The sequence below is a fragment of the Gorilla gorilla genome, chromosome 11 (assembly GCF_029281585.2).
Source record: "Gorilla gorilla gorilla isolate KB3781 chromosome 11, NHGRI_mGorGor1-v2.1_pri, whole genome shotgun sequence".
Taxonomy (NCBI): Eukaryota; Metazoa; Chordata; class Mammalia; order Primates; family Hominidae; genus Gorilla; species Gorilla gorilla.
Window position 1 is genome coordinate 112,561,928 of NC_073235.2, and position 18,074 is coordinate 112,580,001.

The 18,074-nt window shown below is 38.0% G+C and overlaps 1 protein-coding gene across 14 annotated transcripts in view; it reads left to right on the top strand.

Annotated features, from left to right (window-relative positions):
- UNC80 (unc-80 homolog, NALCN channel complex subunit) overlaps positions 1 to 18,074 on the top strand; it is a 234,133-nt gene that overhangs the window by 176,991 nt on the left and 39,068 nt on the right. For all 14 annotated transcript variants that reach the window (XM_055380463.1, XM_055380468.1, XM_055380470.1 and 11 more), the window contains 7 exons: positions 1,506 to 1,640; positions 3,174 to 3,312; positions 3,971 to 4,067; positions 12,211 to 12,381; positions 15,810 to 15,902; positions 17,286 to 17,321; positions 17,656 to 17,874. In XM_055380463.1, coding sequence (XP_055236438.1) covers positions 1,506 to 1,640; positions 3,174 to 3,312; positions 3,971 to 4,067; positions 12,211 to 12,381; positions 15,810 to 15,902; positions 17,286 to 17,321; positions 17,656 to 17,874 — 890 coding nt within the window. The remainder of the gene's footprint in view (positions 1 to 1,505; positions 1,641 to 3,173; positions 3,313 to 3,970; positions 4,068 to 12,210; positions 12,382 to 15,809; positions 15,903 to 17,285; positions 17,322 to 17,655; positions 17,875 to 18,074) is intronic.

Here is an 18,074-nt window from a genome sequence, read left to right on the forward strand (position 1 = left end):
TGGGGAACATAGCAAGACCACATCTCTAAAATGAAAGAAAGTTTTAAAGAAAGAGAAATGCACATTCTTGGAGCCCATCCAGGTCTACTGAATCAGAAACTCAGGGATCAGGGCCCAGTAGTTTGTGTTTTTAACAAGACCTTCAAATGGTTTTGATGCCCTAGAACAGGAATCCTCTACCTCCGGGCCAGGGACCAGTACTGGTCTGTGGCCTGTAAGGAACCCCCACCCCTAGATTTTCATAGGAGCCGGAACCCTATTGTGAACTGTGCATGCAAGGGATCTAGGTTCCATGCTCCTGAATCTAATGCCTGATGATCTCAGGTGGAACAGTTTCATTCCGAAACCATCCCCCCAACTCATCCTGGTCCATGAAAAAATTGTCTTCCATGAAACCAGTCCCTGATGCCAAAAAGGTTGGGGACCACTGCCCTAGAAAGTTTGAGAACTTCTGTTCTTGAGTCACATGTATGGCAAGTGTTTAGCTGATGTTTCTCCCAAGAGATTCCCTGACCTCTAACTGAATAGAGATTTTCATTCCCAGTAAATGTGGTGTGTTGGGATTGGAGAAGGTAATTTAGCAGGAACAATTTTTATTTACTCGTGTCTAATGTATAGCTGGCTACATTTAGGAGTACTAAATAAAATCAGGCAGGGCGCAGGGGTTCATCCTAGTTCTCTATTTTTGAGGAAGTTTTGATAAAAATTATGATCACAACACATACAAAGTTAAGTTTGCTCAACCTATGGGGGCAAGAAAGTTACTATCACAGGACTCTCTTCCTCATTTTTAGATAGTTGCGATTTTCTCTATTTTTTTAGTAAGTATTTTTTTTACTGATTACCAAAAGCAATTATGTTCATTACAAAATTCAAAAGATGAAGAAAGTTTAAAGAAAAAATAAGGATCACTTAAAATCCTTTCTCCCAGGTAATCATTGTTTATACTTACAAATCCTGGCACTCTTTCCTACACACACACACACACACACACGCACACACACACGCACTCCAGAATTATATATTTTCAAGTTTGTAACCTAGTTTTTTCATATAACACTAAGAATATCATAGGCATTTTATATAGCTACATTTAGCCTTACAGCATTTTTAAAATTACTGCACAGTATTCTACGATTTGTATATACTGTAATTCACTTAACCAAGAAATATTTATGAATAATTTGTCTCATATTTTCCACTGTTATAGCCAGTCTTGCAGCAGGCCTTCTTATGTATGCATGTTTATACATGTGTCTAGTCCTTTCCTTGAGATAAATTCCTAGTCACAAACTTCCTGGAAAAAAAGTATGTTTAGATTTTCAGCATTTTGAGGTGTGTTACTAAATTTATCTAGAGAAAGTTTATGCCATTTTACATTCCTCTCTACCAGTTTACAAAGTTAGCCATTTCCCTCCAAGCTTCCCATGACCATGAGTTTTAAAAGCGAGTACGACTTTGATACTTTATTAAGGCATTTTTGAATATCTGGCATTTTTCCATAGGTGTACTCCGACTATGAAAGCAATCCCCAACTGCGTCAAGCCATCGAATTTGCCTGTCACCAGTTCTATATTCTACACCGGAAGCCCTTTGTGCTCCAGCTGTTTGCTAGTGTGGCCCCTCTTCTGGAATTTCCTGTAAGTAAGCTCTGTGGGAAAAAAAATGAAGACCAACAAAATGAGAAAAGCAAAGGTCATTTATTAGAGCTTACTATGGCAAGGGAGTTGGCTACCATCACTTGTGTTTTGGCAGAGATGCAAAGGCAGGCAGAGGAGTGGAAAAACTGTATGGGGAAAAAAGGGGAAGCTTCAGGTATGTCCTGATTGGAGCTATTGGCCTGGGGAAGCTGCAGGTGAACTAACTAGTAGTTGGGCATCTTATATGATGGGTTAGGGGTGTATATTGGGCTTTCTCTGGTTGGTCCTAAGTTGGAAGCAGGGACAAAAATTAGGAAAGCTCTCAGTTATTATGCCAGTCCTGGTTACTTTGGGCCAGTCGTTACAGAGGTTATTGTTTGGTTACCACTGGAGGTAGTGGCCTGACTTCCTACAAGCCTGACTTAGGTTGGCTTCCTGAGCTGGTTATTGTAGACAATGGGTTGGTTTCCTGAGCAGGTTGTTGCAGGTTGTGGGTCAAAGTTCTATTTTTATATATGATTTAGTCATTGACAGTTTGTATATTCAGTCTCTGAGCTCTCTTTCTTTAACCAATGAGACATGCATACCATAAATAATATTTCTTTCAACAAGCATATCATTTCTCTTCAACATTCCTCTTCAGCTTTCATCTCAGCTCCTAACACGTAAATAGACCAACTCTACAGTTTTTTAAATATTCAATTCATAAAAGAGATGGAAAGTAGAAAACGGTAAAAGGAAGGTTTCCCAATTTTCATTCCTTTTTGTCACTCTCTACCAACTACCCTGCTTTGTTTTTCTTTTTCTTCAGAGATTTTACCACCATATCACGTTATATCTATTTGTTTCATTAACATGAATTTCTACGACACTCAACCAACAGAATTTAATCTTCATGAAAGCAAGACCTTTGTATGCTTTTGTCTTTGCTTATTTGTTTGGTTTTAGTTATTGTTGTATCGTTGTTTTATTTGCATTTTGGTTTCGGTTTTCTATAACCTCAGTGTGTAGCCTGTTGCCTGGCACAGAAGAACATCATAAGGATTTGTTGTTTCAGTGAATTATTTAAGGCCATTTTAAATAGATTTAAAATTGTAAGTATCTCCATGTGGAGATACATTATCAAAGAAGACCTGTGAAATTCCCAGCATTGTTAGTTAAAATAAGCATGCGTTCCGCAAACATATTTGTAGTATTCAACCAATCAATTATAGAAATTTTCTTAGTTCTACCATCTTCAATTAAAGGAACCATTGATATGAACTTTTTGGAAGTTCATATATCGCTGTATTTTTATGAGCTTTTACAAATATCTCTTTTGTTCTAGATTAGAATTTAATAGATCCCTTAAAAGTCAGGTGTACCACTCCAAAATCATACCACAGCATTGCTGGATCCAGAATTATGTAAGCTGAATTCCAGGTAGATGTTGTACTTGTTACTGGTAATAGCATTTATAAAATTTGAATTCCTGTCAAGTTATAGTTGTACTGTGGTGGGAGTCAATAAACAAAAATTGTTTTTCTTTATCAGGATGCTGCCAATAATGGGCCCAGCAAAGGTGTGTCAGCTCAGTGCCTGTTTGACTTGCTGCAGTCCCTAGAGGGAGAGACCACCGACATATTAGACATCTTAGAGCTGGTCAAAGCTGAGAAGCCTCTCAAGTCATTAGGTAAAAGCAAAACTTGCTTTGACATTCTTTTTCTCACTGCAGTTGTTAAATATAAATATATGTATTATACACACATACACGTATATTTATATGTGTGTGTATATATAACTAAATCAAAGTAGCAAAAATAAATGGAAACAGTAGTAGAAATTGAATGAGTGCATTTTTTTCTTAAATTTCTTATGAATCCTAAAGAGTAAGGAATTCTCTGCCATGAAAACTATATTAAAATGATGCTCAGTAGACCACTGCTGTAGCACTGCAGTTTTCAGAAAGTTGGGTTATCTTGGGTAATTCTAAGTGAATAACTCTCCAAAATGGTCTTTTATTATCATGGAATGTGTAGAACTAGAGATAACTCCAGGGTAAAGCCTCAACCTTAGGCAATTTAAATGCCCTTCAGTGTCTTCTATTATCTGAGATTTTTTTAAACACTCCAGAAAAGTATTTTTATTTTACATCTGATTGTTCAAAACTAGAAAACAGAATTTCATTCCCTTGAGATGAAGAAATTAATAGTTTTCACAGTGTAGGAATAAAATTTAATAAGAAAAAGCTACAGTATATACTGGAGTGATAAACATTAGGAGTAATAGGTGCTTCTTTATCTCCTGCTGAATCCACTCCGATAGTTTGCCTTTACTTTTTGTTCCTTCAGATTTCTGCTATGGAAATGAAGATCTGACATTTTCTATCAGTGAAGCCATTAAGCTCTGTGTCACTGTGGTGGCCTATGCTCCCGAATCATTCAGAAGGTATCTGCAGCCCTTTATTCTGTGCCTTGTGATAAGTAAATATGGCAGAGAAAATAAAATTGAATGAATACAAAGGTTATGCTGATTAATATCAGTCTAACATTCTGACAAGTAAGCTTTTAGAAACTAAATTTAGGCCAGGTGTGGTGGCTCACACCTGTAATCCCAGCACTTTGGAAGGCTGAGGCAAGAGAATTCCTTTAGCCCAGGAGTTCGAGACCAACCTGGGCAACATAGTGAGACCCTGTCTCTACAAAAATTTTAAAAAATTAAAAATTAGCCAGGTGTGGTGTTGCACACCTGTAGTCCCAACTTTTTGGGAGGCTTGAGGCAGGAGGATTGCTTAATCCCAGGCGGTCAACGCTGCAGTGAGCTGTGATTGTCCCATTGCTCTCTAGCCTAGGCAACAGAGTAAGACTTTGTCAGAAAAAAAAAAAAAAAGAAAGAAAGAAAAAAGAAAAGAAAAGAAGAAACAAAGTTTAGGAAACATAGCATAGGTTCTGGAAAACAATAGTAAATCTTCATTCATTTGAAATCCCTTAATTTGAATTTTGTGCAGATGCTAAGGTATTTAGTCTTGTTAGAAAATATTTTTCCTCACAAGTAATGTGAATTAGTAGCAAACAAAATTTCATAACAGATATTTATTTAAGAAAACTCCTTTCAAGGGGCAATAAGAATTTCTGTAACACAAAGGGCAAGAATATCAATCTTGCCTTCATTTTGTCAAGTACAGAGAATTCAAAAGACTCACATGAAGAATGAGTCATCCCAATTCAAAGATGTTGGCTCTGGTCTGAGATTTAAATCTGATCTATTAAAAGTTGTACTCTGTTGACAAGCTCTTCCAGGAAGAAGGAAGGAGCCAAGCTGATTATGCCCAATATATCTTTATATATTTCCCCTGCACCTTAAGCCTGTTTCTCTCTCCCATAAGAGAATGAATAAGGGCCAGGAGGAGCCGGGATTTATATTAATTGAACTCTTTTTACTGGAAGGACACATGAGGAATGAGTAAGAAGTGTTTTCCCCAATATTCTCGAATTTTTATCTTCTTGAGCAATGGGGAGAAAAACAGTATGCTTGTGGTCAGGCACGGATGTGGCTGTGGCCTTCAGGAGAACAAAGCTGCAGGATGGTCTCATTTCTGATCTCGGGGTATGGAGGGGATTTCCTACTCCCATTTTCTTGCTCTTCCTATAATACCACAGATCTACAAAAAGTTCCAGAATGGATCAAATCCTGCATTAACTCCAAATCCATTCTATACGTGATTGTAAACATCTTCTCTCTACTCTATTTGCCATTCCAAGTGTGTTCAGCTACGTTGTTAACCAGATATGTCAGATATTCTGCAATTGAGACACTGCAATAATAAAATGCATACAGATTCTCCAATATTCCTGCAACATAGAGAACACCTAAGTTTGACTAAAAAATTCTCCCATTTCAAATTTTACCAAATTTCCATCGAGTCATAAAATTCTCTTTCAAGTCAAAATTCAAACACATTGAAATCAAAAGGTGTTAGAGTTCACAATCAAATTCCCTTGTCATTGTGAGTTAAAAGCCAAAGTCTAACATTGTTAAGTTAAATTAGAATTTTTTTTTAATCCTCCTAATTTTCCATTCTGTCAGTTTAAACCAGATGACATCTTGATGTCTCAGTAAGGTCGGGGTTTCCCTGGGATATCTCTCATGGGAATAAGTAACATACCTACAGGACTTCAACATTTGTAACAGCAAGTCTCTGTTGTACTTAATTTTTTTAAAAAAGTATTTTATTTAAGTGTAACATTCACATAAAACACTAAAATATCATAATTTTACAGTTCCATGAATGTTCATAATGTTATCACATCTACATAACTACCACTCAGATTGAAAAATCAGATAGAGGCACTACTATCCTGATTTCTAATATGATAAATCAGTTTTGCCTATTTCTGAAATCTGTTTAACTGAAATAGTATAGTAGCTACTTTTTAATGTCTGACTTCTGTCATTCAGTATTATTTCATGAGATTCATTCATATAAATGTGTGTAACAGTAGTTGATTCTTTTTCATTCACTTATAATAGTCATAGTAATTGTATGACTATGTTACAATTTATTTATTTCTTCTCTTGTTATCAGGCATTTGTGTTGTATCTAGTTTGAAGGTATTATAAATAAAGCTGCAATGAATGTTTTTGTATATGTCTTTGTACACAAATATTTATGCATTTCTATGGATGGAACTGCTGGGCTAAGTCATGGACTAGGAGTATTTCTTGCTTTAGTAGATACTACCAAAAAGTTTTCCAAGGTGGTTTCAATTTTCATTCCCACCAACAGTATGTAAATGTTCTAGTACCCTATGGCTTCATCAACACTTGTTATCTTCGGTCTTTTTATTTTAGCTATTTTGTTGGGTTGTAGTGACATTCATTATCATTTTAATTTCCATTTTCCTCTTTCAAATTAAAAGGTTTGGAAGCTTTTCAGATAAATGTTTATCAAAATTTGGACATCTCCTTTTGCAAAGTGCCTACTGAAGTCTTCTGCCCATTTTTAAATGAAGTTATCAGTATTTTTTATTTTATATGTGTGATTTCTTAGTGTTTTCTATTTAATTAATTATGTCATCTGCAAATCATGAGAGTTGTATTTTATCCTTTCAAATTCTTGTACACATTATTCCTTTCTCTGTCCTTAATGCACTGGCTAGAACCTTAATACAAAATGGAATAGAAGTGATGATGGTGATGATGGTGGGATCTTTGTCTCATTTCTGATCCCGGGGTATGGAGGGGATTTCCAATATTTCATCACTAAGAATAGTATTTGCTAAAGGATTTTGTTGTAATATACCTGTAAAGATTAAGGAAGTAATTTTATTACTCATTAAGAAATTAATTATTAAGGAGTCTGCCTTCTATTCTTAGTTTAGTTTGAGTTTTCTTATTGATGGATAATGAATATTACCAAATGTTCCTCTCTATTTATAGAGATGATTATATGATTTTTATTCTTTATTTTCTAAGTGTGATAGGTTACACTGATTTATTTTCAAAATTAAAACTTTCCTGCCTCCTTAAAAATAAACTGTAATTGGGTTGTATAATTATCATTTTTCAGTATTGCTAGATTTGGTTTGCAATTATTTTAGCATTTTTACAACTATGTTAATGAGAGCTATGTCTGTAATTTTTATTCTTTAAAAAGGTCTTATCTAATGAATTTTATTGCTAGGATCACAGGGAAGTTAGGAGTAGAAGAGATATTCTAGGTAGCTCTATTTCATTCAAGATAAACCAATTCTGGATACTTAAAAAAGTTACAAGTGCTTAAACAAAAAGGATGTCTTGCTTAGCTACTACTTTATTAACTACCCACTGGTAAACGTTTTAGCAGGTGTATTTGTAACCGTCCATTATTATAAAGTCCTTGTCAGGCTATAGTATCAAGGATATGAAGATTAAGCTGGACTCATAAGATGAAATGGAAAGTGTCTCCCCTACCCACCCCCACCTTTTTAATTTTCTTTTATTTTTGAGACAGAGTCTTGCTCTTGTTGCCCAGGCTGGAGTGCAATGGCATAATTTTGGCTCACTGCAACCTCCGCCTCCTGGGTTCAAGCAATTCTCCTGCCTCTGCCTCCCGAGTAGCTGGGATTACAGGCACCCGCCACCACACCCAGCTAATTTTTGTATTTTTAGTAGACATAGGGTTTCACCATGTTGACCAGGCTGGTCTTAAACTCCTGACCTCAGGCGATCCACCCGCCTCGGCCTTCCAAAGTGCTGGGATTACAGGCATGAGCCATTGCGCCCAGCCCCCCACCCCTTTTTTAAAAACTCCTATTCTCTGTAGAAATTTGGTATGGATTAGCTTTTTTTTATTTTTGAAACAGGGTCTTGTTCTGTTGCCAAGGTTGGAGTGCAGTGTCACAATCATGGCCCACTGCAGCCTTGATCTCCCAGACTCGAGCAATCCTCCCACCTCAGCCTTCCAAGTAGCCGGCACTACAGGCGGGTGCCTTCACACCCTGCTAAGTTTTTTTATTTTTTGAGAGATAAAGAAAGTCTCACTGTGTTGCCCAGGCTGGTCTCCAACTCCTGAGCTCAAGTGCTCCTCCCACCTCAGCCTCCCAAAGTGCCGGGATTACAGGCAGAGGAACTGTGCCTGCCTCAGATGAGCATTTTGTCTTCCCAAAATATTGAGTAGAATTTATACACAAAACTGTAAGTAATGTGGTTTCTTGTGGAAACATTTTAAAATTAAGATTCTTTATCCTGGTGGTGGCTTTGGTAAGTCACATTTTTCTAGGAATTTTTCTATTTAATTTAAGTACCTAAATTTATTGACAGAAATTTGTTCCTGATATGCTTTTTTTTAAAAAAAAAAATTTAATGACTATGAGGTTTTTATTGAGTTCACTTTTTTATTTCTAATAGTGGGAATTTTTGCTCCCTCCCTTTTTTTATTATTCTTTTCAGGAGTTTATCAATAGTTTTCCCTTTACAAATAACCAGTATTTGGGGCTTTGTTGATTTTTGCTATTGTGGTTTTATTGTCTGCCTTTTCTTTCCTTTTTTATCTTTATTGTTTTCTACCTTTGGCTTTTTTTTTTTTTTTTTTTAAAGGAGTTTTCGTTCTTGTTGCCCAGGCTGGAGTGCAATGGTGCAATCTCGGCTCACAGCAACCTCCACCTCCTGGATTCAAGCGATTCTCCTGCCTCAGCCTCCCGAGTAGCTGGGATTACAGGCATGCGCCACCACACCCGGCTAATTTTGTACTTTTAGTAGAGACAGAGTTTCTCCATGTTGGTGAGGTTGGTCTTGAACTCCTGACCTCAGGTGATCCACCCGTCTCAGCCTCCCAAAGTGCTGGGATTATAAGCATGAGCCACCGCACCCAGCCGGATTTTTTTTTTTTAATTTAAAGAAAATATTCAGGCCAGGTGCAGTGGCTCACGCCTGGAATCCCAGCACTTTGGGAGGCCAAAGCATGTGGATTGCATGAGTTCAGGAGTTTGAGACCAACCTGGGCAACATGGCAAAACCCTGTCCCTACAAAAAATACAAAAATTAGCGGGGCATGGTGGTGCATGCCTGTGATCCCAGCTACTCAAGAGGCTAAGGTGGGAGGATTGCTTGAGCGCAAGTTGAGGCTGCAGTGAGCTGAGATTGCACCACCACACTCCAACCTGGTCAACAGAGCAAGACCTGTCTCAAAAAATAAATTAATTAACTAATACAATAAAATAAAAAAGAAAATATTCCATTTTCTACTGACTTATCATATCTGTTGAAAAATCAGGATGAGATCTTATTGCACATTTGAATTTAACGTGTCCTTTTTTTTTTCTCTCTCTCTTTTGAGATGGAATCTCACTGTGTCGCCCAGGCTGGAGTGCAGTGGCACCATCTCAGCTCACTGCAACCTCCGCCTCCCGGATTCAAGCAGTTCTGCTTCCTCAGCCTCCCAAATAGCTGGGACTACAGGCATGCACCACCACACCCAGCTAATTTTTTATATTTTTAGTAGAGATGAGGTTTCACCGTATTGGCCAGGCTGGTCTCAAACTCCTGACCTCGTGATCTGCCTGCCTCAGCCTCCCAAAGTGCTGGGATTACAGGTGTGAGCCGCCATGCCCTGCCCTAATGTGTCTTTTTCTCTGGCTACTTTTAACATTTTCTCTTTGCTTTGGGTTTTAAGCAGTTTGACTGTGGTGTGCCTAGTTGTGATTTTTCTTTGTGTTTATACTTCTTGGGATTCATAGTGTTTCCTGAATATAAAGCTTGATAGCTTTCAATGATTTTAGAAAATTTGACAAATAACTCTTCACATATTACCTCCATCCCATTTTCCCTCCCCTCTCCATTTATGTATATGTATTTTTTCCTCCTTAACCCCATGCTGTATATATGTCTCTTATGTTCTTTCCTGTATTTCCTATCATTTCTCCCCTCTGTTCTGTCTTGATGTTTTCCATTGTTCTTTATTCCAGTTCACACTCATCTCTTCCTGTGTCTAATCTACTATTAACACTTATCTTTCAGGTTTCTAATTTCAAATATTTTAGTGTTCAGTTCTAGAATTTCCACTTTTTTAATAGATTTCAGAGTTTTGATGAAATTCTCCATTTTGTTATCTCTTATTTAACATTTTAGTCATTGTTTTATAAAAGTCTGTGTCTGATAACTTTAGTATGTAGATCACTTGTGGCTCTGTTTATATCATCTGTTCCTTTCCTCGGATTTTGATCATTTGGTTTTAGCAGGACTGGGTAATTTTGACTAGTGAATATTGCATTAAAAAAATTAGAAATGCTTTGAGGATCTACCCGATGTTATCTTCCTCCAAAAATGATTCATTTTTACTCTCTGACTAGCAATCGTGGTAGGGCAGATCATTTTAATTCAGTGTGTGATTGATTTGATTTAAAGTTGGGTTTCAGTCTTTGTAAGGGCTGTTCTATTTATTTCACACTCCTAGGATCAGCCTTCCATGGGCCTAACTCCTCTTTGGAAGTCCCTGAACTCCAATATATATTTCCTCACAATTATGAGGCTACTGAAAATCCTGCTTAGCTTCATAGCTCTTAGCTGACATTTCTGCTTGGATTTGTCCTTAGCTTTTTGGCCCTAAGCAATTTACAAATGAGCAGATGCCTGGAAAAAAAAGAGTGCTGCACAATGTCTGGATGAACTGAAGAAGCTTTCTTTCTCCCAGAAGTCTGGTACCTCCAAAAGATATCTGCTAGCCTTAGCTTCTACTTGGTACCTTCGATGTGTTTTAAAAATTTTGTCCACCCTTTCTAGTAAGACTATTAGTCTGCAGCAAGGTACTTTTTATTGTTACAGAAAGCAGAACCGACTTCTTGCCTCCTTTTCTAAGTTGCCAAAAGATAGGAGAACTCAAAAGAGTATCATAGCTCTTTCTCCGTACCCATCAAATTCTGATAATTGCCATTTCCTGCTTATAGAGCACATATTATAGGCAAAATTATATTACCAGAAACCAGTATTCAGTATTATAAAGAATATAGCAAAAACTCATTGGTATCTGTAAGAAAAAGAATAAATCAAAGAAAATCTTGATTTCAGATTCTCTGGGATATCAACTCATTACTGCTGTTTTCTAGAACCCACAATCTTTAAACTTTAACACAATTGGGGAATCTCTAAACAAAAGATGGCCGGGTGCGGTGGTTCATGCCTGTAATCCCAGATCTTTGGGAGGCTGAGGCGGGAAGATTGCTTGAGGCCGAGAGTTTGAGACCAGCCTGGCCAACATGGTGAAACCCTGTCTCTACTAAAAATACAAAAATTATCCGGGCATTGTAGTGAATGCCTATAATCCCAGCTAATGGGGAGGCTGAGGTAGGAGAATCACTTGAACCCAGGCAGAGATTGTAGTGAGCCGAAATCATGCCACTGCACTGCAGCCTGGGTGACTGACAGAGCAAGACTCTGTCAAAAAAAAAAAAAAAAAAAAGATTTATGTTGGTGGTGTTATACACTTACAACTTTAGAGGGGAAAACCCACTTTGCATAATAACTACTTAATCTCCATTTCCCCTTCAAGGTGTTTCTGGCGCCCCAATACTAAATTGAGTGTGGGCCCTATCCAGTGAGTGGTGTTCACTCACGTTGGTAAGCAGGCATTGTCAGACTTCATCATAATGGCTGTTTCCAACATTTTTTGCTATTTAATTCTTTAAGTTCAGGAAGCCAGCCTCCCATGAAAGGGTTTTATGTTGTCTCAAAATTGTTGCAGCTGGAAAATCACTCTCAGCAAACTCCTGAATTGAAGTTTTGTTCTGAAGCCTGTTTCTCTAGATGGACTATATAGCTCCACCTATTATCATTCTGTTATTCTTTCAACCATTTATTTGTATATATGGCTAATTCCCCTGACTAGATCACATGTTTCCTTAAGGCAAGATTCATTGCCTTTTAGCAGGTGGTTAGTGAATTAATAATTGTTGGTCAACATTTCCAGCAGCTTTAACTGCTTTTGATTTGGAGTGGCAAGGGGCCTTAGAATTCATATATCTCTAGATGCTTTTCATTGTTCTATGCTCCTAAATGTGACACAACCAACAAAAGTAGAATGTAAAAGGTGACTCGGTTTTCTTTCTGTCGCTTAAAGTCTTCAGATGTTGATGGTCTTGGAAGCCTTAGTTCCATGTTACCTACAAAAGCTAAAGAGGCAGACATCACAGGTGGAGACAGTACCTGCTGCCCGAGAGGAGATTGCGGCCACTGCTGCTCTTGCGACGTCCCTACAGGCCCTTTTATACAGTGTAGAGGTCCTCACCAGGTAATCCCATTGGCAGAAATAGCTACAGCCTTACATCATATGTATCCACTGAAAAAAAGAAAAAAATGTGATGGATAAAAATCTAAAATCCAATCTTTATTTACAGATCCCTCCTAAACTCAGCCCTTTATGCCTTATAACTGTGAACAGTTCGTGAGTTATTTGAATAAATAATGTTAAGCATTCTGATTAGTAGTAGTATAATAATAGTAATAATATTCTTACTATCATTGCTAAACACACATTTGCATATAGCTTGCTGAGCTTCTCCAGCAGTTATAACCCAGTGGTAAACACATCTTGTGTAAGAGGGCCAATTTAGTGAATTTAAAGATGTAATCTACATTTTTATTAGTTATTATAGTATTTTATGAGACATGGAATGCCTACAGTTCCAACTAAGTATTCTTTTATTATTTTACTGTTTGTGAAGTGTTGTGTTTTTAACTATAATTTCAGAAACTACATAACCAATATAAACAGCAGAATGTTATCCTACTGCTTGAATTAATAGATTCGCTGTGGGACAGGATTAAATAATGCGGAGATAGGATTGAGAAATTTGGGAATGGTAAGGTAAATTGGCACCAGAGTTCAGCCCTAAACAAAGTTCAAGCAGTTAGTCCTGTCGCAAGATGCTTGGGTGCCGAAGCAGAGTCACTAAGCTGCCATAGGGCAGGAAAGGGGCAGGCAGGGAGCCCTGGATGAGACAAAAAAATAAAATGCGAGTGGGGAAGGTGGATGCAGGACACTATGCGTATGACGGGCTTTTCTGCTCCGTTCCCATCTAAATTAGCTGCCAGGAAATATTCTTCCCCAGGATAGGGATGGGGAAGCCTTCTTCCTGGGTTTACTGTCTTTGCTCCTCCATTCCATTCTGCCATGCTGTGTGTCCAATCTAAAGTGCCAGATCCTTAGTGTGAAATTGTCTACGCCTCCACCAAAAGGCACCAACTCCCCCAGCCCCATCTTGCTGTGCTGGTAAGGGGGAAGCCCTTTAGTCCAGGAAGGACTTTTTCAGCATGCATCAGCAAGAAAAAGAGAGAGTGGGATTGTAATTCATTAGCAGCAACAGATGTTTAGTTTCTAATCGTGAGCTACATTGCCAAACTAGGCAAGCAGAATATTGCCCAAAAGCCTTCTGTAGACTATCATCCTGAAATGTTCATATGCACCTAAACTAAGGAAATGGGAAGAGTTGGCACAGACAGCCATGACAAATTGCCTCTTCCAAGGAGAAATAGTTTTCTATGCTATTGCTGATGGTTTCATGAAAGTCCCAGAAGAATATCCTAAAGAGAAATGAAAGACTTACACTCTTCCTCTGTACCCATCTGGTTATGTCACTGGCCTTTTCCTACAACTAGAAGAGAGAAAAGCAGTCAATTGTTCCCAAATGCCACTGTATTTCTATTTTATATATATATATATATATATATATACACAGAGAGAGAGAGAGAGAGACTGACTCACTCTGTCACCTAGGCTGGAGTTCAGTGGCATGATCTTGGCTCACTGCAACCTCCGCCTCCCGGGTTTAAGCAATTCTCGTGCCTCAGCCTCCCAAAAAGCTGGGATTATAGGCATGCACCACCAGGCCCCGATAATTTTTGTATTTTCAGTAGAGACGGCGTTTCCCCATGTTGGCCAGGCTGGTCTCGAACTCCTGACCTCAAGTGATCCACCCACCTCGGCCTCCTAAAGTGCTGGGATTACAGGTGTAAGCCACCATACTCAGCCTATTTCTCCTCATATTATGTAATGTTAAAGCTTTCCTCATTTCTATACCTTTTTATAAGGATAAGTCAATTAACTTATCCAAAATTGACTTACTCGAAGTGTCACAAAGAGTTATGGATGGAGCTCTGGCATTTAAAATTATGTGGCTTTAAATATTCCAGTGCATTTAATATTCTTTTGGCAGAGAAGACTAGCTTCATTATTTGGTAGTAGTTACTCAAACCAAAATTGGCTTCACTGTATTTACAAAAAGAAGATAAGAATTCCCTAATTTCTAATTTCTCCACGTTCCTAGTTTCTTTATCTTATGACAAAAGAAATTTAACAATTATATAAGTAGTATTACATAAATATATCACAAGTGCATTAGTTTTAACTGTTGTGTAACACATTACTACAAACTTAGAGCCTTTAAACAAAACCCATTTATTATCTCACAGTTGTGTAGGCCAGCAGTCCAGGTAGGCTCAGCTGGATTCTCTGCTCAGGGTTTCTCAAGGTGGAAGTCAAGTTGTCAGCTAGTCTGAACTTTTATCTGAAGGCACTGGGGAAGAATGAACTTCCAAGCTCATTCAATTTTTTGGCAGAATCTAGTTCCATGCAGCTTTAGGTCTGAGGTCCCACTTCCTGGCTGGCTGTCAGCCAGGCACCACTCTGCATTGAGAAGGCACCTGCATTTCTTCTCACATGCTCCGCCTCTACCTTCCAACCAGCAATAGCATCTTGAATCCTTATGCTTCAAATCTCTCTGCCCTAGCCAGAGAAGACTCTCTGCTTTTGAAGGGCTGGTGTGACTAGATTAGGCCTATGCAGATACTCCCCCTTTTTGCCATATAATGTAACATAATCACTAGAGTAACACCAACGGGCAAAGATATTGGGAGCCATCTCTAAATTGTGTCTATCACAACAGGCACAGGAAGAGGAGATCTGGTGTGATCGTTAAAAGCTTACTTTCTAGCCATCCCCAGCAGACAGAAGTGAGCAACAAAGAAGCAAACCTTGATGATTTCATAAAAGCAGTTGCTTTAAAAAAAACTACATTATGCCTTTTTCGTCCTAGATGCCAATACAGGGGCAAATTTTACCTATTATTTAAAGTAAATCCGGCAGATATAAAATGAGATGATTCAAATCTATTACTAACGATCTAAATTACTGACTTATAAGATACTAACTTACTCACTTTCCTGGGTAGCCTTAGGTGTGATGTGACTAGGAGAATTCTTTTATTCTTTGATAGTTTCTCAGAAAAAATAGAGTAGTTGATAATGGTGTAGGTGGCCAAAGTGGTACATACATCCTTGCCTTTTACTTATTATCTAGAATGGTGAACTACCCAGTAGAACTGAAGAATGAGCTCTTTACTCTCAACTGGTACAGACTTAGAAGTCTGTAGATATTTCATAAATGTCTTGTTGGAAGAGTCATTTTGACAAGTCTATTACTCAGAACAAAGAAGTGGAAGAACTTAAATCATGATGAGCTTATAAACCCCTGGGAATCAATGTTCTTTTAAAGTGCCTCTCAGAACAAACAGAAAAGCCCAAAGCTAGACAGCCTGTCTTTTGAAGACTCTAAAACTAACTTAAAACTTATGTGTGCTTCAGTAACTTGAGGATTTAATAAATGTTTCCATTTCTGTTGTTGTTGTTGTTTTGCTGTGGTGATTACTGTCATTGTTACAGGCCCATGACAGCCCCACAGATGAGCAGGTGTGACCAAGGTCATAAGGGAACCACCACAGCCAATCACACCATGTCGTCTGGGGTGAACACCAGGTAATTCACTGCGCCTTATTCTTCTATGGTCTCTCAATTTCATACAACCCGAATGTCAGCTGTTGAGAATGAAAGGAACCCTGAACATAGTCAATATTGAGTGTGAAAACCTCCAAGGAAAAGAAAAGAAGGTGAGAGTTTAGAGTTACAAGAAAATACCAAGGCTTCTTTTGAAATTGTCAAAGAGAAATCTAAACCAACTTCATAAATAGGCATTTGTGTTGTTTTGTTTGCTTGAGCATTCTAGATGTTCTCTGCCCCCTGGGTGGTCTTTGAACTATTCCAGTGTTGTTTCATTTACCTTCAACAAAAGGCAAATAAACAATAATAATCAGGAGGTGGTTTATCATTCCCAGGGCACTGAGAGTCAACTTACTTTCATCTGGACAGATTTTCTGCAGACATTTCATCCAAACTTTGACATATGCCCTCAAATGGTGCTTTTCATGGTTGTTAACTTAATCTCCTTCTCTTGTTGTGGTGTAACTCAGATACTGGCTATACTAGTTAATATTTTACCCGTTTCATTCCATCTGTGTTAGCTTTAAATATTCCGACATACACAAAAAGCCTAATTAGCTTCCTCCTACAAGGAAGATTTAAGATAGGGCAAACCCAAAATCAGCTTAAGAAAAAGTTCTTTTCCCAGTATGGAATAGTTGGCATGGAAATCATAAGGAGAAATTCAATAATTTTTCACTCTCTCTGAAGCCTATTTTTAAGTGTGTATCATTATTCATGTAAAGTTAATTCCCTGCTCATCATATATATTCATATTAAAAATAAAACAAAAATAAATTCCAAACCCAGCTATAAATTGCCTGGTGTGATGGTTAACTTATGCCTCAATTTCCTATATTAAGGGAAAATGATATACTATAGCTTAAGTGATATTTAGGGACTTCTCTAGGCTCACCGGGTTAAATGAGGGCTTCTAAAGAAGAAAGAGGGCTTCTAAAGTCTTAGTATCCATGAATCATAAAGCAATAAGTCTCTAGAACTGAAAGGAAGTCAGCCATGATTCTCCTTCCTGTCACTTAAGACAGAGCACATGGTATTAAAACTATAACTTAAATTTCAAAATGTCCAAAAATTTCTCTCATTTGGCTATATTCTATGAGTTTGTATATATTTTTATAATAGTTGTCTTTACCCAAATCACGCAACAATAAAACAACTTTTGCAGCAGCTATAATTGCAATATATGTGTTAGCCAAATGAAAGATAAAGCCTTTATGTTTTAGGAGTAATATATGTATATCTGTGAGCTTATCAAAATGTATAGCTTCAAGGGCTTTTCATATGAAAAAGTCTATAAGAAGCCCCAACCAAAGGACCTGTTCTTGCTCTAATAGTTATGTAGACTGTTTTTCTGACTCCCAGGTACCAGGAACAAGGAGCCAAACTGCACTTTATCAGGTACAGAAAGACTTGCTCTAATTTCATACCAGTTCTGACATCTTGAGATGGTTGCCTTTTAAGCTGGTTTATGGCTCTATTAGATTTCATTTGATGCATAACATACTATTTCTGGGTAAACCCCCAAAAGTGGGTTTACTACAGTTTGGGATGACAGTCTCTTCCAGGCTGATAAGCTTTCTTTATCCTTTGGATGAGGTTCTCCTTGGCCTCACCCTACTGATTCATTAACTCATTAGGAATCTTATATTTTTCTTCAGTGTGATACCCTCTTCTCACAGCTGCTACATGAATACATTTTCAGATCCCTAGTTAATCTTTCACAATTTCCCAGGGAAAACCTTCATTTACTGGAGGAAGGGCAAGGCCTTCCCAGAGAGGAACTGGATGAACGAATTGCTCGGGAAGAGTTCAGAAGACCCCGGGAGTCCTTACTGAATATTTGCACTGAGTTCTATAAGCACTGTGGGCCACGGCTGAAGATCTTGCAAAATCTGGCTGGGGAGCCTCGGGTCACTGCCCTGGAACTGCTGGATGTGAAATCTCACATGAGGTACTGGCCTCGCTTTCCCTGCCCCAAGTGTGAACACAGCTTGGCCCATGTGTCTGAATGTGTGTGTTGGGTTGAGAGTGGGGGTTCTTCAGGAAAAACTCTTAATATAGAATGATTTGTTTCTGGTGACTTAGGTACACATCATACAGAACCCTCTGGTAAAGTGTGCATTAAGTCCATCAAACAGGATCTTAGGGTGG